The 24,993-nt window shown below is 36.9% G+C and overlaps 3 protein-coding genes across 5 annotated transcripts; 2 read left to right on the top strand and 1 right to left on the bottom strand.

The window, feature by feature from the left end:
* The first annotated feature begins 237 nt into the window (after positions 1 to 237).
* LOC121758960 (fimbrin-1-like) lies at positions 238 to 6,853 on the top strand. Of its 3 annotated transcripts, XM_042154426.1 has the most exons (16): positions 238 to 433; positions 701 to 895; positions 1,119 to 1,289; positions 1,509 to 1,747; positions 1,846 to 2,017; positions 2,103 to 2,141; positions 2,339 to 2,407; positions 2,527 to 2,643; positions 3,025 to 3,236; positions 3,657 to 3,812; positions 4,017 to 4,216; positions 4,936 to 5,093; positions 5,225 to 5,321; positions 5,729 to 5,820; positions 6,094 to 6,334; positions 6,365 to 6,853. In XM_042154426.1, exons 2-16 carry the CDS (start codon positions 812 to 814, stop codon positions 6,532 to 6,534), a joined length of 2,217 nt encoding a protein of 738 aa, XP_042010360.1. In that variant the 5' UTR covers positions 238 to 433; positions 701 to 811; the 3' UTR covers positions 6,535 to 6,853. The 3 variants fall into 3 exon arrangements, with proteins under 3 accessions (XP_042010360.1, XP_042010359.1, XP_042010361.1); XM_042154425.1 differs by having other exon boundaries at positions 239 to 433; positions 6,094 to 6,853; XM_042154427.1 differs by lacking the exons at positions 238 to 433; positions 701 to 895; positions 1,509 to 1,747 and having other exon boundaries at positions 1,157 to 1,289; positions 6,094 to 6,853.
* A 1,643-nt stretch (positions 6,854 to 8,496) lies between these two features.
* LOC121759388 (protein ENHANCED DOWNY MILDEW 2-like) lies at positions 8,497 to 20,433 on the top strand. The gene is made up of 19 exons (XM_042154948.1): positions 8,497 to 8,715; positions 9,061 to 9,508; positions 9,703 to 9,799; positions 10,088 to 10,141; positions 10,262 to 10,458; positions 11,829 to 11,925; positions 12,044 to 12,148; positions 13,154 to 13,401; positions 13,485 to 13,574; positions 13,658 to 14,143; positions 14,328 to 14,469; positions 14,541 to 14,639; positions 15,878 to 15,970; positions 16,549 to 16,590; positions 17,185 to 17,295; positions 17,973 to 18,044; positions 18,120 to 18,238; positions 18,336 to 18,399; positions 18,690 to 20,433. The coding sequence occupies exons 2-19, from the start codon at positions 9,096 to 9,098 to the stop codon at positions 20,268 to 20,270; spliced, it is 4,110 nt and encodes a 1,369-aa protein (XP_042010882.1). The 5' UTR covers positions 8,497 to 8,715; positions 9,061 to 9,095; the 3' UTR covers positions 20,271 to 20,433.
* A 1,889-nt stretch (positions 20,434 to 22,322) lies between these two features.
* On the bottom strand, positions 22,323 to 24,247 carry LOC121759602 (40S ribosomal protein S3a-like). Its single transcript, XM_042155253.1, has 7 exons — positions 24,117 to 24,247; positions 23,980 to 24,027; positions 23,761 to 23,866; positions 23,341 to 23,478; positions 23,072 to 23,257; positions 22,729 to 22,929; positions 22,323 to 22,560 (listed from the first exon to the last, which is right to left on the bottom strand). Exons 1-7 carry the CDS (start codon positions 24,125 to 24,127, stop codon positions 22,468 to 22,470), a joined length of 783 nt encoding a protein of 260 aa, XP_042011187.1. The 5' UTR covers positions 24,128 to 24,247; the 3' UTR covers positions 22,323 to 22,467.
* Between the last annotated feature and the right edge of the window lie 746 nt (positions 24,248 to 24,993).

Below are 24,993 nucleotides of genomic sequence, written 5' to 3'. Positions count from 1 at the left end.
CGACGATTTTTAGGTTGACTCGTATATATCCGATAACAGAAATGACAGCCAAGAATCCAAGATTGAAGATACCGTTATTCGTATTTACACCCTTAAAAAACAATAAAATGAATGGAAATAGAAAATAACGAAAATAGAGGTGACGTGTAGAACGTGAAATGAGGTGTTGTTGAGAAATGCAAAGCGAGTGGGATGCAATCGACAGCCTCGAAAATGGGCCTCCATAAACTAGCCTCTGTTTTTAGCGTGTTTTGTTTGCCTCTCAAATCTCTCTCTCTCCTCTTTGCCCTTCACCAAAGCAATTGAATTGCATTTCCACCTCAATTCCTGCAAGAGATGCTCATCGTCGCACAGTCAAAACCTTACAACGCCAATAAAAAGGGATCGACAAATCAAAATCCTGTTCCCCAAAAATCCCGGATTGTCTCGACAGGTATGCATGTAATCCTGAAAACTGCTCGCCAACGCGTTTCCTATTTCATTATCGTCTTTCTCTTACCATTTCGAGATCCTGCAACGTCTGCATTTTAAATAATTGATTGATTTTCAATCATTGCCGGATTGAATTTCATATATTCCGCTTGTGGGGAATTGAAGCGCATTGATTGATTGGAGATTTGCCAAATCTGTTTTTGCATGGTTGGTTTCCTGCTTATCCGCTTACGTTTTCTCGTCTGTTGGTGTTATTGGATTGGAGCAGGGATTAATCTGGGGATCGTCGACCGTTGGGGCTGCATTGCCCATTTCCAAAGTTTAGGGTGATCGGTGACAAATTTCCCCGCGATTTGGTTGAGCGCGGGGCGAGAAGAGGATGTCTAAATTTGCGGGAGTTGTAGTTTCTGATCAACTTCACAGCCAGTTCACGCAAGTCGAGCTTCAAGGCCTTAAATCCAAAGTAATCTTCCTAAATCGCTTGTTTTTTTAGTAATTCAATTAAAAGTTTCAATCTGGGTTCAGGTGATATGTTTCCGGACTTGAATTTTGTTTGATTTTGTATTTTTTGGGCATTGGCTCCTGCGTTTTGATTTGCAGAATTGAAGCAAGCCAGTCAAAGGGCATTTATGTTTGAATTGATCTATGATATATGGGGTTGGTGATTATGTTTTTGTTTTGGGCAGTTTGAGGCATTGAAAAATGAGAATGGTAAAGTTACGGTTGGAGATATACCCTCCTTAATCATGAAACTGAAGAGTTCAAATGATGTATTTAACGAGGAGGAGATTAGACAACGATTGGGAGAATCACATTCTGATATCAATGACGAGGTGGATTTTGAAGGCTTCCTCAGGGTAAGTTTTTTATTATCCTTTCTACTTTTAAGTTGGTGATATCCCTGGCAAGTGGAAGGGGCTACCTTTGAATTTGATTCCTAATGGTTGTAGTGCTGTGACCGCATCAAAGAAAATTTGCCGATAATTGTAGTAGATTGATAGACTTGGTTTTTTTCTGCTTGAGCCATAGTTGGATGAATGATTATTTACTTTTCTGTTGTTGCATTAAATAATCAGTCATATGAATATGAACGAAATAAAGTCAATGAAAAATCTGGGGGTGCAAAGACCCCTTCATCCTTCCTGAAGGCAACCACAACAACTCTTCTTCACACCATCGATGAAACTGAAAGGGCTTCATATGTTGCACATATAAATAGCTACCTCAGGGATGACCCATTTTTGAAGCAGTTCCTTCCAATGGATCCATCCACAAATGATTTATTTGATCTTGCAAAGGGTGGAGTCCTATTATGGTACTTCATACTTGAACTTAGCAGTCTCAGAGTTTCACACCTGATTGACTTCAGTGTTGGTAACTTTGGATGATTTAATTTTCTATTGGTTGTTTCAGCAAGCTTATCAATGTTGCGGTGCCTGGTACAATAGATGAGCGGGCTATCAACAAGAAAAAGGTACTCAACCCTTGGGAAAGAAATGAGAATCACACGCTCTGCCTCAACTCTGCAAAGGCTATTGGATGCACGGTAGTCAATATTGGCACTCAAGATCTTGTTGAAGGAAGAGTAAGTTGAGATCGCTTAGGCTTGTGTACAAGGTTCAATTATTTTAGATTACTTTTTTATCATGCAAGTTGTTTCATTCATGCAGCCTCATCTGGTACTTGGATTAATTTCTCAAATTATAAAGGTTGGTTTGTTTTTCTTCACAACATTGCTTAAGGTATCAGTTTCTTTTGTTTGAATAGTAGCTTGAAAGGGATTTCAAGAGGATTTGGTTACTACAATCCGTACTAACCAACAATCCGTACAGTAGAGCAAGTTTCGTTGGAATTGTGGAGTCTTTACTTATATATATTCTTTCCTTGCATTTGGTTGCATTTTCAGATCCAACTACTGGCAGATCTCAACCTCAGAATGACGCCCCAGCTTTTAGAAATTGTGGATGACAACTGTGTATAGGCTGCACTTCCTTTGACTCTATGACTCTACATTGATATTTTATTCATTCTATAATGTTAAATCAGAGCTGAGCTAAATCGTACACTTTGATCAGGTGTCCTTGATATATGCAGGATGTTGAGGAGCTTATGTCGCTTGCTCCTGAAAAACTTCTGCTGAAATGGATGAATTTCCATCTTAAGAAAGGCGGCTACAAAAAGACAGTGACAAACTTTTCTTCTGATCTGAAGGTTGCTTGTTTTCTTTGATAATTGTTGTAACTGTCCTACTTTATTTTATTTGAAGATTGGGTATACGGTGACATTAGTGTCGCCCGGTTCTAATATTTCTAATATTACACACTAAATGAGCTGCACTTTCCCTACCCTCGCCCCTTACCTTACTCTAATGCGGAGGTTTTCTTTGGGAAACCATGAAAATCAGCACACAAATCACCCCTGTTTTAGGCTTAGTGAATTGAGGATCAACTCTGGGTCTTGGTAATTTTTCTGTCATTGATGCAGTTCAAAACTGCTGTTGTCCACTTAACTATCTATTGCATTCGGGATTCTTTGCTCTCTTCTTATAGTTTCCGTGAGTCTATAGCTGTTGCATTTTACCATTTTCTGCAGGATGGAGAGGCTTATGCCTACCTGCTTAATGTACTTGCACCGGAGTTTTGCAACCCCACCACCTTAGATACAATGGACCCCTATGAACGGGCTGATTTGGTTCTCGAGCATGCAGAACAAATGAACTGCAAAAGATACCTTACTCCCAAGGACATTGCGGAGGGGTCCTCCAATTTGAATCTTGCTTTCGTTGCACAAATATTCCATGAAAGGTGCGGGAATAGAATGCTTTTCTTTGTTCATTGAATCTTTCAGCAAATGAATAACTAATTAGATTATTGAGCAATTTTATGCTTCATGAATTGTTATAAGTTTTTCTGATAAGGAAATGTGGTATTACATGATTACAAAAGAACGTTCTCTCGTATTTGCTTCCTACGTGCCTGATCTCTGGTTTTGGCGATATACTTGTTTATTTCGCCCTACTATACTTTGATAAAAAAAAGCTATAGCTGGTTGATGTAGTATCTCCACATTTCTTCTAATTATACATTATAGACTATTAGGTAGTTATCATGTCTCGTTCAAAAATGTAGGTTTAATGTTTAGTAAAACATATAATTCGTGCAGTTGCCTTTATTTTGTGTCTCAAATCTCTTGGACTTCTAAATTAAATGAATTTTTCCCCCCAGGAGTGGCTTGTCAACAGACAGCCATAAGTCATCTTTTGCAGAAATGATGACAGATGATGAGCAAATATCCAGAGAGGAGAGGTGCTTCCGCCTGTGGATCAATAGCTTAGGAATTTCCTTGTATGTGAACAACTTGTTTGAAGATGTCAGGAATGGGTTAGTATTCCAGCTTCATAAAGTCACCAACATTCTATGAATCCCATATCTTTTAAGAGGGTTATTCTGTTTTACTACACAAGAACTACATGTCTTGCGATGATTTAGGAACTGGAGTTGCACACTTGCACTTGCATTTCTCTTTATGGTTATTTTGTTAGCTTCTCCAGTATATATCTAAACTAAATAATGGTATATTTACAGGTGGGTTCTTCTAGAAGTGCTGGAAAAAGTTTCCCCAGGATCTGTCAACTGGAGGCATGCTTCAAAACCACCAATAAAAATGCCATTTCGAAAAGTAGAGAATGCAAACCAAGTTGTTGACATAGGGATGAATTTGAAACTATCCCTAGTCAATGTGGCTGGTAATGATATTGTGCAAGGGAATAAGAAGCTTATACTTGGTAAGAGGTTACTTTCTCTTGTCAATAAAACTCAAGATGGTAGTTCTTTGTTGTATGCATTATATGAATTCATTGAAGTGATTGAAGCCATGTGCAAGGTGGATCATCTCTATCAGAACATTCTATTTCACTTTCCACCAAACTGTTAGATTCTTTGCACATAAACCATTTACAAGTTCTTTGCGGAAAAGATGGTCCTTTCAAGTAGATTTTGATAAACCGGGCCAAAAAATCATTTTGTTTCCATTGTTTTTTAATTTTAATTATTATAATCTGAACAATTTAATTTTTTTTGGGTGAATAGGTCATTTACTAACATGCAATTGTTTTTTATACCAAATATTTCCACCATGCATTGCCTGGTGCTTTCGCCTAATTAAATATATAAGTCAGCTTTCAATTTGATGAATAGATGAGCAAAGAGCTAGTAGTTCATGAATTACTACTACAATGATTAAACTTCATATTCATATATTTAACTTGACATTAATACTCTTTATTGCTTTAAACTTGAGGACTCCTGAAATTTAGAAGACAAAACATGGCATAAAAGAAGAATGTTTGCAAGTGTATGGGTGCATAATTGTTCAATTTTGGCCATTCCAAGGTGTTTTAACTATTCGTCATTTCTTGTAAATTAATTTGACGATTCGGTGAAAATAGTGTTGCACTGCTGCATGCTTGATGCTCATGTTTCATTACCTTTGTTTTTCTTGCAGCTTTCCTTTGGCAGTTGATGAGGTATAATATGCTTCAACTTGTTAAAAAACTAAGAACCCGATTTCAAGGGAGGGAGATGAGTGATGCTGATATACTGAGCTGGGCCAATCGAAAAGTCAGGAGTCATGGCAGAAAATGTAAAATTGAGAGTTTCAAGGTGGGGGAAGGCTTTTGTTTTCCTTTCAGAATGTATTCTCTCTACGTGTAATATGTGCACATGATTTGTCCATTAGATGCTCTGGCATTCTTTTCCCATGTTGTTGATAGATTTGTTGAATTCTTATGTAGGACAAGAGCCTTTCAAATGGATTATTCTTTCTTCAGCTTCTCGGTGCAGTTGAGCCTCGAGTTGTTAACTGGAACCTCGTAACCAAGGGTGAGAGTGGTAAGTTCTCATCTCACTTTCGTAGAAATTAATAATCTTTGTTGGGTTAGGCTGCCTTTTTGAAGTGAAATTTCAGTTGCCTCTTGATTTTTAAATCTGTCAGTAAAATATCTGAGACTGTGAATTCAATTTATGTACATGCTTATAATATGTGGCCTGCAAAAAAGAAGTAATTCTATTTAAGTGGTAGGTTTCTACCAAATAAACATTTTTATCTCTTCCGTCTAGTCATTGGGGTTGTATGCGTGTGTATTATCCATCGTGGGCCTTGCTTCCTCACATGTATTCTCTACTTGACGTGAACTACTTTTGCTTATCCTTGTTTAGTTATCAGATGGCTTGTATCATTTATTTTCAGCTTTTGACTTTTTTGAATGGGAACTTGACATTTTGTTATTTTCTAATAGATGAGGAGAAGAAGCTAAACGCTACCTATATCATCAGTGTTGCAAGGAAGCTTGGATGTTCAATATTCTTATTGCCTGAGGATATCATAGAGGTGAGGGTCCAATTTATGCGCTGCTTCTTGAAAAACATTTCATTTGATTCTGGAAAATAGACCTCCACACATAAAAGTAAACCTATTACAGTTCCACTTCATTCTGGTAATGAATGAATAGGAACGATTTAAACAAGTTTTGTACAAAAGATCCTGGCCAGCATATTTGGGCTGATTTGAGTGCTTCTATCAGCCTCAGAAGGCCGCTTTACAGTGTATCCCTATATTTCCAAGTGTAAAACAATGACATTGTTCTTGCCGTTGTATTGGCAGGTGAACCAAAAAATGATCCTGACTCTTACTGCAAGTATTATGTACTGGAGCCTTCAGCAGCCTGTCTATGACTCGGACTCATCTTCCACAGCTTCGTTTAGTCGTGGGACATCACCAGAACCTCCAGAACCTGTAGCCAAGGAGGCTACATCCCCTGCATCTGTTTCTACTTCAGATGCAATAGCTACATCGGCTAATGGATGTCCATATCCAACGAATGGAAATTCATATCCTAGTGCTGCAGCTTCTCGCGATATGCCCCCGACCCCATCAGCTTCTGGGGATGATGATGTCTCAATTGTTTCTGAAATATCTCAACTGACGATGGACGACACAGCATCTGATACCGTCATATCTGCATCAGCTGATGATCAGGTATCAGATACTGCAACGTCTGCTCCGGCACCGGAAAGCGATGAGGCACAGTTGGCAAGGGAATAGCCATGTTTGGAAATTTTTTGTTTGGTTTGAAGGAAGAAGAAACAAAAACCACAGAAAAATATACCCTTTAGGTCAGTCACTGGGAGTAATAAGTCCTATATTGCACACGGAGGTATATATATGCCCATAATTTAAAATGGAAAAATGCTATATTTTATTTGTTGTTTTTTTTAGTTCACACAAAATTTATTCTTCAATTTTTTCTGTATTTGATTTTATGGAGCAAGCCCCCTTGCAATTTATATTTGTATCTGAGGTGGGGAACTGAAATACAGGAAATATATTGTAATGATCCTTGATAATTAATAAATTTTTGTAACACGATCGAGCAAATGAGGGATGGATTACAGTTGGGTTTTACTGTATATGCTAATGTTTGCATCATAAATTATACTTTGCGCTATTTAGAGAGTTAATTAAATTAGATTGATAATTAATTATGGACTGAATATGTAGTACTTGTAGATGCTTTTGTGAAAGATGGGTATTATGTTATGCATGGACCATAGTTAAATTGGAAACATTGCTAGGTTCGGAATTGGATCGACGCCTTTACGTGCTCAATCAAACTGACTTATTAGTTCTATTGATTTAATTCCAAATCCAATATTTTCAAATTAAAATCCGGCAGGTAACCAATTTTCAAGTACTCCATCTGCTCCGGTTAATTGTCTTACTTCATCGTGGGTTCGAATCATTTGCTAACTAATTAGTAATACCAAATTAAGACCAAATCTTAACCATTAGATTAGAAATATATTTAAAATTAAAAAAATTATTAAATAAACTTAAAGGGTATATAGATCCATTCTTAAAGCACCTCCAATCAGAAGAGGTAAATGAAAGATGTATACTAGCTATTTACCTTCTCATAAGGTGAAATATACCATTCCAAAAAATAATATACATTCCAAAGGAAAAAAGTATATAGAAAGGTAAATCATTTTTAAATAATAAAATAATAGTTCAAAATGCATTAAAAAATATAACGTGTAATACCTTATCAAATACATTCTCCCTCGGAAAATGTATTTTCATGAAAAGAAGGCAAATATGGTAGTTATGAAATTTTACATATCCATTAATGGAGAAGTAAAGATACACCTCATCAAAATGAGAAAAGGTATGATACCTACTCAAATACATCTCCCCTATGAGGATGGATGATTTTTCAAAGAGAAAAGATAAATATGGTAGTTATATACCTCTCCATTTACTTCTCCCCTCGGAGATGCTCTTATATATAATAGTTAAAACTAACCACTTTCTCTCTTCTCAAAACTATCTCAAAACTTAAAATTTACGTAATTCTCTTGATTTTAATTATTTTTTCGTAAAAAATATATCAAAGTAAAAGTAATTTCATAAGGATTCTAACGAGATCTCAATTGCATATGTTCCGGCGATGAACGAGTGATGAAATTTTATAATTTTTATTTCAATTTTCGTATATGTTGATAAATAGGTTTTATATCAATAAATATATCAAAAAATCTCAATATAATGTATGTACAATATGGATAAAACTATGTTGATAATTTTAGATACTTGTGTTAAAATTTTTATGTCACTATATTGATATTTGTATTACACTACGTTTATATTAAAAAACAGTAAAAATTGTAGTATGTTATAATAGATTGACTATTTTACCCTTTTGTTGATATTTTTATTAAAATTCGTTAGCTTTAATCTCATTCACTCATTTTAAGATCTAATAAGATTTAATAATGTAGGATCTTAGTTTTGGATTAGATATTATATGCATTTGAACATGACTTTTTCGTCGGATACTTATTAATTGTCCTATTTTTTTATATAAATGACTTTGATATCTCATAATTATTATAAAATTATTATTTTTTAACCAAGTCAAATAATTTTCTAAAAACTATACCAATAAAAAAATGGCACAATTAAAAAAAGGTCAAGGAGTAATTGATATTTGTAGACTGCAGAATTACAAATTAGGTTCTTTCTCTGATACCATATATGTTCATATAATTATTCCATTAGATTTCTGCAAAAACCCTTATCGATTACAAGGGCGAACGCTTTCCGCCTCATCCAACAGCGCAAAAATCTCGGGGAAAATCGGGTTTTCTATTTTCCAGTTGACTGTGGTACATCTGAAATGATATCCGTGCTGTTCGTCGCAGTTGCTGTGCTATAACATAACAGGTATTCGAAGTCGAGTTTATTGGGAATCATGCATATTTAGCGTTACTTTGATCTTTTTTTTTAATTAACTGAAATTGAGGGTTCTCTATATATGGGAAATTAAGGGTTCTGAAAACCTTTTTTATTTTCATTGCTTCGTTTATTTGTTATTTATATATTAAAGTGAAATCAACATATGAGGTCAAATAGAGAATGATGCGTTAGTGTAAGATGTTTTAGATTTTCATGGATTTACGATTATGATTCAAGGCTCTGGGTCGCTTTTTGGTTCATATAAACTTTACTTGCTCAAGATTATGGGATTCTAGTATTTCTCACTTGTGGATTTCTATGGTTCTGAACAAGTGTGATTCGATTGAAGAGAAGTTGGAGACAAAAATATGGCATCTTCTGATGATGAAGGCGACGTAGTAACAACCACTGTGTCTGATTATGAATTTACCGGTGGTGTTGATGAGGAATCGATTTCATTTGCTAAGTTACCTGTGGAGTGGAGTGAAGGCAACACTGGTGATGGAAAGCAACTACAGATATACTTGCGCGGAAAAACAGATAACGGGCTTCGCACAATTTATGTCCAGGTTACCGCTTGGAAGTTTAATCTCCTAAAGGGGAAGCCCGAGATCTCAGTGTTGCAAGCGCAGGGTAGTTGGATCAAGCTTCTGAAGCCATGGAAACCTTATTACGACATAATCAGAACGGCTCTGGTCACAGTATATGCTTTACACTTTGCTAAGTGGAATCCTCAGCGGTCACAAAAAGCTTTGTGGGATAATCTTAAAGATACTTTAAGGTTAATATAGGTGTTTCTGCTGGAAGTTTTTGCTACCTTCTCATCCTCTGCCCTAACCTGTATATCTTGTGGACATGTGTCCTGTTATGGCAGTGGATTTGGGGTAGCAAAATTCCCCGGTTTCTGTGTGTTTGATATCTTGCTTGAAAACATCATTGCGTGTTGAATCCCTCTAATTTTCTGCTATTCCGCAGCATGTTTGAGAGAATGCCCTGTGTGGATGATCTGGCAGATCATGTACCATTAATTACAGAATCCATTAAGTGGGATACAGAATTGGAAAATTCCAAGGTTAGTAGTGTTTTGTTTTCTGGACTGAATAAAGGCGATCAAGTTTTATAACTTTTTAGGCCACAGGCTATTTTCCATGATTTATCTTCTTTTTTAACTTTATTGGGAAATTCTGATATCTTGTAGGTGCTTCCATCTCAAATTTTAATACTTTACCTTTTTAAATACCGTAACTGTTTGATCTTGAACACTTAAAGTTGTAAACTAAAATTATATGATCTGTTGTTCATTTTGCGTGCTTGCACTTGGGAAATCTTTTTGGTTTTAACAGCTGTTTCCTTTACCCAGCTTTTGAGTGCATTCCTTGCGGAAAAACCTTGGGAGAAGAAAACTTCCATTGAGGTTGCTGTCTCTCTTCTTTCACTCTGACACACATGTGCACTCAGCATACAAAATATGCTTATGCCGATCCTTACTGAGAACTGTGAAGTTAGTATGATAGTGTAAGTTGCTGCTTTGCAGAATGTAAGGCATTCCTTCATAGTTGATGATATCAATTGGAAGGAGGATCAAGGGGACTCTGAAGAGGCTGATAAAAGTGAAGATAGTGAGCCTGAGGAGGGGGACAAGGCTGATGAAAATGATGATAGTGACTCCAATGAGAGTGACTGTTTTGATTCTGTGTGTGCATTCTGCGATAACGGCGGTGATTTATTAATGTATGCTTTTCTCGACTCTCATGTCACATATAAGTATTCTACCTACTAAGTTCCATCTAATTGGGTTGCAGTAAAGCGCATTATGCTTTATTAGCTTTATACAACTTTCATGCTCATGCTTGCTTTATGATTTGTTTGCGTCGTCTCTATAGCAAACATAAATAGTAGATTTAGATTTCACTAAGGAGACCCAGAGTGTATACAGGACTAAAGATTAGAGGACATTCTCTGTGAATACGAATGAATGGAACTTGCGGGGTTGGAATGGAGTATACAAACAGTGAATCCAACACCTGAAACATTAGCCAGTTGACACGTGCGATGGAAGTGGAAATTATATGATTGATAATGAACGAATGTTGGCAATAATTGTCAGAAAGTATTGGGTGAATTGACGATAGAATGGATGACAAGTGGATCGTCGATGGAACGTAGGCGACTTCTCAAACTCACATTCTATGGTTACGCTGTTCTGGGAGTTTATTAGGTAGAATGATGCCACATTTGAATGCGAGAATTCGAATGGTAAGTCGATAAACTATAATGAAATCGAGCATGATGCCACAAGAATTCTAAATAGGAATTCAAGAGATTAAACTCAAGAACAAAATCAAAACTATAGTATTAAATCAAAGGCTCTTATAAAATCTGAAGGTTCATAGACTTTTGTAGGAAAATTCAATCAAAATCTATCATAATCCTTAAGAAGTTAGCACTAAATGGAACTCTTATCTTTTTGCATAAACAAATAAATAAAATAATACAAAGATAACTCTCAAGATATTGAAGTATATTTCTTGGCCTTTCATTGCTAACCGTTGAGTTCTGCTCAAACTCAACTTCCTCAATCTGGGCCGAGCTTAATTGGCTGGATGCACCCATTGTATGATTGCTATAGTTTTTTTGTATTTTGGGATAGTCCTAGTGGTGCACTGGTAACTTCAACGGGTAATTATTTTGTTTGATTGTGGATGCACTCATGCACATATTTGGAGGGTCTCAACTTTTCATAGTTCTTATGTGGTAGATGTTGATGACACAATATCATCTTTCTTTTGGGGGAACTGTAATAATTTCTTGCCAATAGACCTACTAGTTATGATGGAACACAAATGTTTGACTCATCTGGGCTGCTATTTATTCTTTACAAAAGACTACATTGTTTCTTGATTCCCTTATGTCAGCCAAATTTGCTCATGCTTGATTAACCTACCCAGCCTATTCCTCCCTCCACATACAAATTTATCAAGCAAAAGATAAATGGCCTCATTTATAATCACCTGTTACTAAGTTTCTTACTAAATCTCTGGTTGTGCTGCAAATGCATAATGCATCTCTTATTCGGCGTTTTGAAATTATGTTGGTTTCAGTTGTGATGGCAAGTGCATGAGGTCATTCCATGCAACAGTTAAAGATGGTGAGGAGTCCCAATGTTTATCTCTGGGGTTTACTAAGGCAGAACTAAAAGTAAGTATCCTAATTCTACCCCCCCCCCTCCCCCCACGATCTTTATCTTTTCATTATGCATGTAATCATGTGCTCTTTACTCAGGAGTAAGCTCTGATGTTTCTGATTTTATTGCCAGGCGATAAAAAATGTTCCTTTTATTTGTGATCATTGCAAGTATAAGAAACACCAATGCTTTGCATGTGGAAAATTGGGATCTTCTGATGAATTATCCAATCCTGAGGTATGTAATCCTTTAAATCGCCGGTCATCATCTTGTAAGCTGCACATTTTCTTTCTAAAGTACCATGGTGAAGATAAAGGTCAAGCTGCTAACAATAGATTATAATTATTTATTATTTTTCTACTGCCTTTACATGGTCATTTTTAAATTTTAGACAGTTATGTGTATGTTTAAATCTTGTAATGAACATCAAACACACTTCGTTACACCTTTTCTATTAATGTTTTAGGAAAGAATTATATGGTATCTTCTCTATTAGTATTGCTATTCTCTAGTGAGAATGACATCTTATAAGAGTTGTGGCTATTATAAGATACTCCCTCCGTCCGTGAATAGGAGTCCCGTTTTTCCATTTTAGTCCGTCCGCGAATAGGAGACCCGGTTTACTTTTACCTTAAATGGCAATAGGGTAATTCCACTCACATTTCATCAATGTTATCAAATAGCGGATATGGCGGCGCCATGGCGCTATGGCATGGCGTTCTGTGGTGGAAATGCCATAGCAACATGGCGCTGCCATATCACCGCCATATCCGCCATTTGACAACATTGCATGTGTACTGCATTTAGGAATGAGGCATTATGCAAGAAACATGGATGTTAGAGCTGTATTTTATGCTTTATTAATTGTTTTAAGAGTTTTAGATGTTATATTTTTGTTATTTTTCAATTTTTGAATTATGTATAAATAATAAGTAGTATTATTTTATTTATTTAATTATTGACCGCCATATCCGCCATACTAATACGCCATATCCCTGTGGCGGTTTTTAGGCGAACCGCCATAAGCCGCCATACGAGATTGATAACACTGCATATCCCCTATTCCACTAACTCTTTTCCACTCACTCTTCTTAACATTTCTTAAAACCCGTGTCGTCATGAAATGGGACTCCTAATGGCGGACGGAGGGAGTATATTTGATGTCTTAATCTTGGTGTTTTATTCTTTTCCTGTCAAGATTTCCATTAATCGTAGCTGCTATCCATGGCTGATTATCTGCAGGTATTTTGTTGTGTTAATGGAGCTTGTGGGTACTTCTATCATCCGCATTGTGTAGCTACTCTTCTCCATCCCGGGGATGATGCTGCAACTGAAGAACTAGAGAAAAGAATTGCAAATGGGGAACCATTTGCATGTCCTATTCACAAATGCCATGTTTGTAAGGAATTAGAATTGAGGTCGACCCACGAAATGCAGTTTGCTGTGTGCCGTCGCTGTCCAAAGGCATATCATAGAAAATGTTTACCAAGGTGTGCCGTAAGTTTCTTCTGAAAATCTTTTGGACGCAAATCTCCATCTCTTACTTGAGTAAGTGTTTTCAACATTTTAACAGTGATATTAGATCTGAAGATGATTCTGAGAATGAGATTGTCCAAAGAGCGTGGGAGGGTCTGATACCTAAGCGCCTATTGATTTACTGCTTGTAAGACTCCTTCAAGTTTTTAGTTTGGTATTTCAGTTTTGTCCTAATATCTGTTCTCAGCTGATATTATACTTTCTCGTCAGAGCTCATGATATCGACAAAGCTATTATGACACCTCTTAGAGACCATATAGTATTCCCTGGCTCTCGACAAGAGAAAAAGAAAATGCTCGAGTTGGAATCCAGTCAATTTAAGCGTCTACCAAAGGGAAAAGGTTTAGCTTTCAAAGACAATGCAGGGAATAGAATTTCTGAAAAACAACAAAAAGGGAATGGGGCAAAAGGTGTTGGTCTATCTAGAAAAAGATTGAAGGAGCTTCCTACCCCATCTTCTAAAAAGCAGAAATTAGCCAATACAAGAACTTATCAGCGACAGTTTAAGCGATCTTTAAATGATGAAGGAAGAATACCTTCAGTTGACAGGTCATATGCCACCTTTTCAGATACAGAATCTGAGCCTCTGAATCCACGCAGTGTGGCTACTGGACATGCCGAGAATACTAAGGAGGTCAAGCCAAATGGGAAAACAACAGATAATACTTTCACTCTGGATGCTGATGCTAAAAGAAGGTAATGCAGTTTTTTAGCATATCTTGTTCTCTTCATCCTGAATGTGAATAAAATGCCTCTATATAAGGGAATGGTCACTATGAAATGTAAACGTCTTTCATAGGACTGAACACTTAATTCACCCTGAAAATCACTAAAATATTTTATTTGCTCTATCTTTCTATTCTGTGTTGCATTGATGCAGAGTATTGACTTTGATGAAAGCTGCATCATCTTCAGTGAAACTTGTAGACGTTAAAAGAAGGCATAAACCACCATCACAAGCCCTGTATTCAAGATTTTCTACGGATAATGTAACAATGGGGAAGGTGGAAGGCTCTGTTCAGGTGCGTGCAAGGTTTCGGTGATGTTATTGTTTTATCATATTAAGAGTTAGTAATTTACATAGTAACTGTAGGCTGTGCATGCTGCACTCAAGAAATTGGATGAAGGCAATGTCCGAGATGCTAAAGCAGTTTGTGGGGAGGAGCTTCTTCAGCAGGTGTTAAAATGGAAGGTATGTTCCTCGTGTTTGAAATATACTGGAATGCTAAATTTTGTTTCTTCCTTGTAGATTTATCAAATCAATGTTTCCTCACTCTATGGTATTCATTGCTAGTAAAATATATAGCTGTGCTAGCTCTCTTTATTTCTAGCAGCTTTGGGCTTAGAAATTATCTTCTATAATGGGTGGAGAAGGATAACTGGTGCATTTAAAGGGATAATGTAAAATGTGGCACACGTTGGTGTTCCTAGAAGAGTGTGGGAGTTAATGTTTTAGAAAAGAAACATACTATGCTGTGCCACTTGTATGGACACAAATTGTTTAAGTTTACCTACATGCCATCATAGAGAGAAATAGACACTCAATTTGCCTACAGTGGACAATGTTACAAGAAGCACTTTGCTAAAGGGAAACCACTCCCGCTCATATCGTAATATGGACTTGAGATTTGGTGTTTTTAGCCTGTGGAGTTTAGATGCTAGCAGTTGCATTGATATCTTACAACTTGAGTGAATATCTGAAAGGAACTGGCCTTAACATTAGAATGTCTTTCAAGTCTGAATTGGCAAGTAGCTGACATTCCTTTTACTTTCTACTCCCTTTAGATATTTCCTTGCAAACGGGACTTGGTGTAAAATTGTAAGTTATGCCCTGAACAGGGGCAAACTCTGCTAAAGCCAACCATATTCTTTGGCCTAAACTTGTTCCATGCTTTGGAATTACTTTTAGTTCTTCTATAAGAATATTTTATGGTCAAGGAACTGATTCTGTTACTGTTCTTTAAGTGCAAATTATCTCACGGACAATATTGATCAAGTGCGTGCATCACCTTGAAATTATTTGCAAGAAGGTGGTAGCTACTTGTATGAGATCAAAGTTGTCTAGGTGGAGAGGCAAGGATTTATCCTCTATTTCTTACTGTAGATTTGGATGGCTGGCGTAACTACATCTGAGATGGCCATAATTATGATGACGTGTCTACTCTACTGTTTTCCTTGCCTTGAGATGCATGTACATCCCTATATTTAGCTTAACTTATGGGTAACATTCAAGTTACAACTAACATATCTGTTGGGTTTCTTGGGTATCATGTTTTCCTTATTCGTGTTATATGATTGGAGTGATTGAGAGCAGCGACTGGAATAATATTATTGTTTGGTTTTCTAATACTCCACGCCTTCTGAGATGGCATTAGTTTCAAATTGTTTTGATACCCGTGTTCATATAATGATCTATGCTTGCTTTTGCAGGAAAAGCTGAAAATTTATCTTGCTCCATTCCTACATGGCATGCGCTATACATCCTTTGGTCGCCATTTCACCAAAATAGATAAACTGAAGGATGTAATGTTTTGTTGACCCTTTTCAATGAGATATTTTTAATCTGCAGTTGAAAGAATGCTTGTTGAATATTTTGTTAGATTTTGGGAAATGGTGGTTATAAGTAATGTTTGAAAACTAAAACTGTCAGGATGGTAATGGCCTAACTGGATATGTTCTTAGTCTGGTAGGTGTAGTTTCTCTTTTGCTCACCTATGCGAATTTGTATCGTTCACTGGAATATATGCAAATTTGACTAAAAACACTTTCTGCCACTTTCTTGAACAGATTATCCCCACAAACTTGCTAAGGAGTAAACCTGTTGGCATAGGTTAGAAACTTAAATTAAAATACTGCTGCCGTCCTTCATGGTATGTAGTTAGTGATAAAAATGAAACCATATCTGCATTTTTTGAAGCCTTTTCGAATACTTATGAATTGTCCTCATAATATCATGTAAAACTTGGTGTGCTGCATGCTTGATTCGTTCCTGATATTTTAGGTATTTAATTTCTGATTGTCTTATGATGTTTTAAATTTAACTTGTGTGTTGCCTAACTGGATTCTTCGTCGTCTGTGTTGGTGGTGGTATCACTGTACAGATAGCTGATATACTCCGTTGGTATGTTCAAGATGGTGATATGGTAATAAAAATTATTTTCCTTCCCTAGCTGTCTACAATTCAAATCATTTTATTTTGTTAAATCTCTAATTATTACACTGAACAGACATGGTGCCTGAATAACAATTTAAGTTGCTGTTCATTATTCCAAGAATTTAGATAAATAATACTTTGAAGATACTGTGAAGTTAGACATGCCCTGTCTTCGGTAGTGAATATGATTTAGCTTGCACAGGGGCTACCTGCCGAGGTGGGTCACGTATGGGCCATGGGGTTTAGCTTGGAACTGAGCTCATTGACTTTTTGTTTAAACTAAATTGGTTATGTGTCAGAGTTCCCAAAGATTTGTGCAATTTGGATTTGGATTTGGATTCCTAAAAAGTGGCATTGTGAATAAATCTCATTATAAGCTCTAGGTTCTGCTGAATATTCGTTTAGTTTATTTGGTGAATCACCTGTGTTTCAGTTTCCTATTGATTATTTCTGTATGCTGTTGTCTTGTGTATGTTAAATTATTCTAGATTGATGGAAATAGGGTTTGTTTAGCTCTTAAGTATACTTCTAATTTATTGTCCTCTCACTCTTTAACTCCAGACTTTGTCTATTCTCTTTTCAGCTAGTTGATTTTTGCTGTGGTTCAAATGACTTCAGCTGCCTTATCAAAGAGAAGCTTGATGAGATGGGGAGGGTATGCTCATTCAAAAACTATGACATCCTACAAGCTAAGGTTAACACTTAGAACCATTTTCATTTTTCTTGGTTGTTTCTGTGGATCCTATATCTGAATAAATGAATCACAATAACCTTGAATGCCTTCATGCAGAATCATCTTGCCTCTTGGGTGTTTTACTATACCTTTTTGTATAGAATGGGGAATGGTAAAACACTCATCCAACTAATTCTGATAAGTTGGGCATGGCTTAAAATATGAGTATCTCTACATTCCCTATAGACCAAGGACCTTTTCCAACTGGAAATCAGGCTGATTAAGTGCTGTTTCTTATTCATGGATTTGTAATGGGTCAGTCGTCAGTAATACACTAATTTTAACTTGTGACTTGTCACTTGGCAGATTGTGAATTGCTTATATTACCTCATTTCTCAATTAGTGTGTTAGACTGGTAATAAGTGGCTTGTGGTGAAGGTATTATATGATATTTGAATAGTAATGTATCCTTTTGATGGAAACCACTAATATACTGATGTATGATGATATATTCACAAATATTAACTTTGACTTAGTGGTCACTCGAACATGCATATATCCCTACAGTGATTTATTCACTATGTGATATCACAGTTGCTTACAAAAGTGAACTGTTTGATAATCTATTTTTAGAATCATTAGATCTTTAAGGATATCGGCCAGCTCTGCTTGCTTAACATTTTGGGTTTTGTCTGCAGAATGATTATAATTTTGAGCGAAGAGATTGGATGGGCGTTAAAAAAGAAGAGCTGCCAGATGGGTCGAAGTTGGTGAGACTATTGTTTTTACTGTGCTTGAATGCCTGCAATTCATTTATTTGCAACTGATACGGTATGTTTGGGTAGATCATGGGGCTGAACCCACCATTTGGAGTGAATGCTGCACTTGCTAACAAATTTATTAGTAAGGCTCTTGAATTCAACCCAAAACTATTAATTCTGATCGTTCCTCGAGAGACACAACGGTAATTTCTCTCTCTTTAAACATTCTCCTTCAATCGAAAATCAAAATCAGAAGGTTGGTTTTAGAAGGCTAGTTTTACATTTGCTTTTCATTATCAGGTTAGATGAAAAAGTACCTCCATATGATCTGATTTGGGAAGATGATCAGATGCTTGCTGGCAAAGTAAGTTATCAGTCTTTTCTAGTAAACATTGTACTCCCTCCGTCCCACTTAAAATGAAACATTTGGGAATTGGCACCGGATTTTGTGTAGTGTTGTTTTGTGAGTTAATGAAGAGAGAGTAAAGTAAAAGAGATGAAAAAGTAGAGATAGAGTTGTTTCCATTTTAGGAAACGTTTCATTTTTTATGTGACAATCCAAAAAGGAAAACGTTTCATTTTTAATGGGACAGGGAGTATTTCTTATGGTCGTGTCTGTCAATGTATTTCATGAGTGAACTGTGTTTGTTTCAGTCATTTTATCTACCCGGGTCTGTTGATGTAAATAACAAACAAATTGAGGATTGGAACATTAGCGCACCAGTGCTTTATCTCTGGAGTAGTCGTGCCTGGACCAACAAACACAAGGCTATTGCTGAAAGTCACAGCCACCATTCTGGTGCTTTGAAGAACTGTAGATTGGATACGAATCACAATGAGCCGCACACCACTAACTCAGGACAGGTATTTCATGGTAAATCTTCTTCTGCAAGAGGCGAAGATAAACCTGCAGATACACCTAAAACCCTGGGGCAGAATACTGAGGAGATTGCTCTATGCCATGGGGAAGTCTTGGACAACGAAACTGTAAGCCACTCGGAAGGTTTGCCTGGTGATATCAACAGCACATTTAAAGAACTGGAACAGAAGGAGGAGAATATCAGCCACAGGGATGATTTGCCACACGATATCAACAGCTCATTTAGAAACCTGGAGCAGAAGGAGAAGGCAACTATAAGCCACAGCAATAGTTTTTCACGCAATTTCAACAGCTCATCTACAAACCTGGATAAGAAGGAGAGGAAGACTATCAGCCACAAGGATGATTTGCCACACAGCAGGGGAGTGGGTAAACGTCACGCTGCAGTGAAGAATCATTCCGAGACAAGTCGCAATAGTGTTGGGGGGAGAGAAGACAAGAAAAGATCACCAAGTAACATGTTTCCGAAGGACAGGTCATCTGGCAAGCTTAAAGTGCCTCGCCATCTGTCACCAGATGTGAGTACTCGTTTGCGACCTTATCCAACTGAGAGTCGTGAAACTACACCACAGGTTCTTTCTGAAAGAGGTGAGCGTCATCAAGTTGCACGGGTTCCTCTTGAACGGGGTGACCGTTGGCAGAGTAGACAAGTAGCTGGAAGGGATGACCATCGTCAGCAGCAGTTGAGTCAGGGCAAGTTCCCAACACCCCAGTCTTACTCTCAAGTAAAAGATAGTGTGGAAGTGAGTGATTTGTTGAAGAAGTACGGTGCTGAGGAACTTCAGCATGGTATGCGTGTTGAACAGGCTTACGACGCACATCGCCTTCCTCAAGGGCAGGCATACAACCCACATCACCCTCCCCAACATGATATTAGTGGCGGACAGGCATACACTCATCGCCTTCCTCAACATGGTATGAGTGGCGGACAGATACATGATGCGCATCAACCTCATCAACGTGTATATGATTGGAGAAGCAGCCAGGGTTATGCTTCTCCAGCCGCATCTGTTCAATCCATGGGTTCTCCTGCTCCTCCTTTCACATCTTACTCTGGGGATGTTCGATCCATAGGCTCTCCGGCTCTCCCTTATACATCTTACCCGGGAGAAATGAATGTCCGGAGTCAAGAAAGTGCAGTTCCTCCTTACCAGCATCAGTACGGACTAGCAGGTGCCTCCTCATCAAGTTATGGGGAGATGAGAGCGCCCGCAGCGCAGCGATATGCAGCTCGGTTACATGAGCCCCATCATGCAAGGATGGACCCGACGCCTCCTCCGAATCAAGGCCCTTTAGGTTTTGCTCAAGGTCCGTACTATCCTCACAACACTAACTCGGGCTGGCTTCGTGACTAACTCATTACTGGATAACCTTTTAAATAGTGTCAAACTTTTTTACTTACGTTTTTTAATTAATTAATGTTGTCGATAAAACATGCGTTGTGGAGCTTGCAGTTTGACTGCTCAACTTTTGGGTTGTGATTTGAGATAATGATTTCAACTTTGCATTGTGGTTTTCCATGCTTTCTCAATATCCTAATCCTTCCATCCCTCACAAAGTGAGGCATTTATTTTTGATACGGGATTTAAGAAAATGAGATTTTATTAGTTGAGTGGAAGAGAATAAAGTAAGAGATTGAATAAAATGGAGAGGAAAAAGTAAAAGAAAATGCCAAAAAATGTAAATGACTCATTTATTTTGGGGCATCATAAAAATTCATTTAGTGATTCTAATTTATAGTTAGTAGTATTATACTGTGTATTGAAAGTGCGTTTGGTAAGATGTATTAAGGGACTAAAATTAATTTAGTCTAATTTAAGTGCGTAGGATAGATTAGAAAAAAGGAGAACATGTAATTCCTCCATTTTCACTCTTTTCTTCCTCACCCCCTCTCACGCTTCACTTAAGGAATGTACTTCCTCCTTCCCACATTAAGAATTACATTTTGTCATTTTAATTCGTCCCATAATAAGAGTCACATTTTACTTTTACCATAAATGGTAAATAAGTCTGACATTCCACTTCACTCATATTTGTTATAAAATCAAATATAGAAAAATGGACCTCATATTCCACTTACTTTTTCAACCTACTACTACTTTTTTACTTTTCTTAAAACTCGTACCCATATTAAATATGACTTCTATTGTGAGTAACAATATTTTCAGCTCATTAAATGAATTTGTTGAGCCCATTGTGCCAAACACTAAATAAAATAATTTAGCTTTAGGGGCCATTTACCCCAAATCATTAATTAAATATTTCTTCATTGTCTTCTCTTTGTGCACATGAGAAGTTGTGGGCTTCGAGCTGGTGACTGAAGGGTGAAGAACTTGAGCATGGCAAAAAATGTCGAGCATAAAGATCTTCATTGAAGATGGGTTAATATTTCAGGACATTGATGTTATTGAAATTCTTGTTAGCAACAACTTTGATAAAGTCGTGACGCCCATTGTTCATATTTATCAATCATTGGGCAATCTGCACCATTAGACTTCTCAAATAAGTATGTATTGAGTATTAAAGCTTCGATGTTCCATCGATAAAATCGTTTGAGACACTCATACCTCATTGACTCAACGACAATGTGATTGGTTTGCAGGTGGCACGCCCACGTGCGGTTTGGACTTTGGACCTTTCACCTCTAACCGCAATATACACTCCAACTCCTCCCTCAACTCTATGCAATGCCCTCCAATGCACATGTCCTAATAAATCAATTTTTCGGATTATAGAGTGATACATTTGGTTGAAAAATTATAGCTCATGATTAAATATGTACTCCCTCTGTCCCATTAAAAATAAAACTTTTCCTTTTTAAGTTGTTCCATAAAAAATGAAACATTCCTAAAATGGAAGCAACACCATCTCTACTTTTTCATCTCTCTTACTCTCTTTTCATTAACACACAAAACAACACTGTATAAAATCTTGCACCGAAAACTAAATGTTCCATATTTATTGAAATGGAAGGAGTATTATGTTTGGTTGATGTGATTGAACACAATTTAATCATAAATAGATAATTAGTCATAACAATCCTCCTTCAATTAAAATAATCTCACAACTATTATATGATAATTAATTATGTCAATCAAATAGCGTACTATAAAAATACAATTTTGTTGCACATGTTCTTACACTTTCAGAGTAATATATTCCTGGTGGACCAATTCGTTAAAGAACAAATTTAGGTTTCGAATCAGCTACCACCAAAGAACAGATTAAGTAGTAGTCCCTCCACTCCGAGATAATAAAATTTGTATTTATATTTTAAAAATATCAAAATAATAGAATAATTAAGGTTTTTCTTTTCAAACTTAAACATAATAAACATTTATTATTTTATTCTCACTATTAACAAATTGAACATTCATTTTTAATCTGTACCAAAAAAAAGGAATGAGTAATAAAGGAAGATGAGAATCTGGTGAAATTGAGAGCTCAGAATCCATAAAAACTACAACATAGATTTTCAATTAAAAAAAAACAAAATATCTTAAAAGAACTTGTATCGAATTCATGATAAAACCAAACAAAACATGGACATTTCTAAGCACCAACAAGCTCAGTTGGCTCAGCAACTGGCTCCTCTGCAGGCCTATCCAACTTTGATCCAATATCTTCTGTGTAATCGCCATGAACCTATACGACAAAACATTCATGAATAATTCAGGTGGCATTGGCTTTTATTGAACCAACAAAGATATTTCTTCAACCAACCACATAAGGTATCCTAGAAGCAAGGTCTAAGTACTTAGTTCAGGGATTTTCAAGATTTAGAACATTTATGATGGGAAAAACATAGCTTACCTCCATCAACTTCCCAAGGTCAAACTTAGGTGCTTTCAAGATCTTCACTTTTCTGATGTACACATTCTGCAGGGGATAGATGCTTGAAGTTGCCTTTTCAATCTCTTTCCCAATTGACTCTGGAATGAACTTTAGAACCAATTCCTTCAGACTGCAGGACTGTGCTTGGTTAGCCATGATCTCACGCATTTTCCTCCGAATCTGAGAAAAATACAAGATAAAATTATTCTGAGTACAGTTGCTTGATAACCTATTGATGATATATCATATGAGTTATGGATAGCATAAAGTTTAGTACAAATGAAATGACAACTGTATAAGCAACTTTTTAAAGAAAATTTACCTGGCGGACTTGGCTAGCCTTAGCATAGCATGTAACTTTCTGCTGGTTTACACGCTTCTTAGTGAAGGCAATGCAGAACATCCTTAGTGTGTATGCATCAGTAGTCTTCACATCAATATGGGCCTCAATAAGCGATTGCCTTTTCCTGACAAGTGATCTCAACTTGTCTGTGGTGAAGTCCATACCCTACAAGTGAATACCATAGGTTTAAGATTACAAATGTAATCATGTGAAAAACCCAAGTAAGAATTTTTTATAATTATGCGTACCCAGAAGTTAGTGAGAACATTCTTTCCCTGAACATCTTCAACTCTCAAGCGGATCTTCCTGTAAGCGTGATCCTCATCACCTTGAAGATCAGCCAAGGACGCCTCAATCACACGGTGCTTGAGACCTTCAGATGCGATCTGATGAGATGCAATAATGCCATTAACAAACAAACAAGACTACAGGGGAAAGACCATAGCCCAGTGAGGGTATCCCACAGTATTCAACTGATCAAAGCTTTTCTATGTTTAGTAATGACATAAAAGTGTCTAATCACTAGTTCTCATATGTAATGCACTGATAAAGATCAAGAGTAAATTATAGAATGCTCAAAACACATACATTTTCATGTCTACAAAGTTATACATTCAAATGAAAAAATCAGGTATAAATGCGAAAAATCAAAGGAATAAAATGTGTACCTTTGTGCCCTGGGTGCGGGTAATTAGGGTTTTCCCAACGTTCTTGTTGCTGAAAACTGATGGAGCCTTGATATCATACCATTCTTTCTTTGCGAATGGATCAACACTAAACCAACAGGATATTTTTTTTAGTACGGGAAATCAGGATACTGAAAACTTCAATACATAATAAACAATAGTAATTCACACAATCGAAATTAATCAAAGGTAGCAACTCACGCCTTCTTCTTGCCTCCCTTCTTTCCCTTTGAAATCCTCTTGTTCTTTCTGCATTAGATCAAACAAAAATTCAGCAAATCGAATATAATAGATTAAAGAGTGGTCGGTGTGGTTTTATGGTGATAAGAAAAATATACCCGACGGCCATGGTGGAATCGCAGCCTAGCTTGAGATAGCAAGCTGATGAAGATCTGCGCTCAGCACATAAACCCTAATTGCAATTGCGGCTTTTTATTTGAGGTTTTGATAAGAAGCTATTGGGCTTTTCAAATGATGTTGGGCTGAGTAATATTTTCTATTTGTTAGTGCTAATGGGCTTAAAAATATCGAAAAAATGATATATCGCTCGTATCGTATTGAAAAATATCAAAAAATTATCGGATTTTCGATATATCGTAATTTTCGATACGAAACGATACCGTATCGTAAGTTTTCGATACGATAACGATATGAATTTCCTTATATCGCGATATATCGTTTTATATCGAATATACGATATATATCGATATTTTCGATATATCGTTTTATATTGAATATACGATATATATCAATATTTTCGATATATCGAATTTCGGTACGATATATCGAATTTCGGTACGATATATCGTTTATATCGAATATACGATACATATCGATATTTTCGATATATCGAATTTCGGTACGATATATCGAAATATCGATACGATAACGATATAGATATCCTCCATATCGAAAGTTCGATATATCGAAACTTTCGATACGATAACGATATGAAATTCTTTCATATCGATATTTTCGATACGATATACGATACGACGTTTTCGATACGATATATTGTATCGACCCACCCCTACCCACGCCACAATGGCGGACGTCCGCCCGCCCGTCGCACCGACGTCCGAGGACACCCAACGTCCTCACGGGACGTCCGTATCCGACCTCCCCTGCCATAATGGCGGACGTCCCGGTCGCCCGTCGCGCACGTCCGACCGGACGTCCGCCATTGGAGATGCTCTAAGTAAGAAAGGGAAAGGG

Source organism: Salvia splendens, chromosome 12, assembly GCF_004379255.2.
Source record: "Salvia splendens isolate huo1 chromosome 12, SspV2, whole genome shotgun sequence".
Lineage (NCBI taxonomy): Eukaryota > Viridiplantae > Streptophyta > Magnoliopsida > Lamiales > Lamiaceae > Salvia > Salvia splendens.
Note: the sequence above shows the minus strand (reverse complement) of the source record. Positions and strands in the feature narration are given on the sequence as shown.

What these genes read in the sequence shown, in the direction of transcription:
- LOC121758960 (XM_042154425.1), top strand. Translation starts at nt 812, where the DNA reads ATGTCTAAATTTGCGGGAGTTGTAGTTTCTGATCAACTTCACAGCCAG. An exon ending in AAGATCTTGTTGAAGGAAGA is followed by an intron (nt 2,018 to 2,102) that starts GTAAGTTGAGAT and finishes TCATTCATGCAG; the next exon opens with CCTCATCTGGTACTTGGATT. An exon ending in GTAAAATTGAGAGTTTCAAG is followed by an intron (nt 5,094 to 5,224) that starts GTGGGGGAAGGC and finishes ATTCTTATGTAG; the next exon opens with GACAAGAGCCTTTCAAATGG.
- LOC121759388 (XM_042154948.1), top strand. Translation starts at nt 9,096, where the DNA reads ATGGCATCTTCTGATGATGAAGGCGACGTAGTAACAACCACTGTGTCT. An exon ending in GATGCTGATGCTAAAAGAAG is followed by an intron (nt 14,144 to 14,327) that starts GTAATGCAGTTT and finishes GCATTGATGCAG; the next exon opens with AGTATTGACTTTGATGAAAG. An exon ending in GTTCCTCGAGAGACACAACG is followed by an intron (nt 18,239 to 18,335) that starts GTAATTTCTCTC and finishes TTTCATTATCAG; the next exon opens with GTTAGATGAAAAAGTACCTC.
- LOC121759602 (XM_042155253.1), bottom strand. An exon ending in AAGGGAGGCAAGAAGAAGGC is followed by an intron (nt 23,867 to 23,979) that starts GTGAGTTGCTAC and finishes CTGTTGGTTTAG; the next exon opens with TGTTGATCCATTCGCAAAGA. An exon ending in ACCTTGGGAAGTTGATGGAG is followed by an intron (nt 22,561 to 22,728) that starts GTAAGCTATGTT and finishes TTTGTCGTATAG; the next exon opens with GTTCATGGCGATTACACAGA.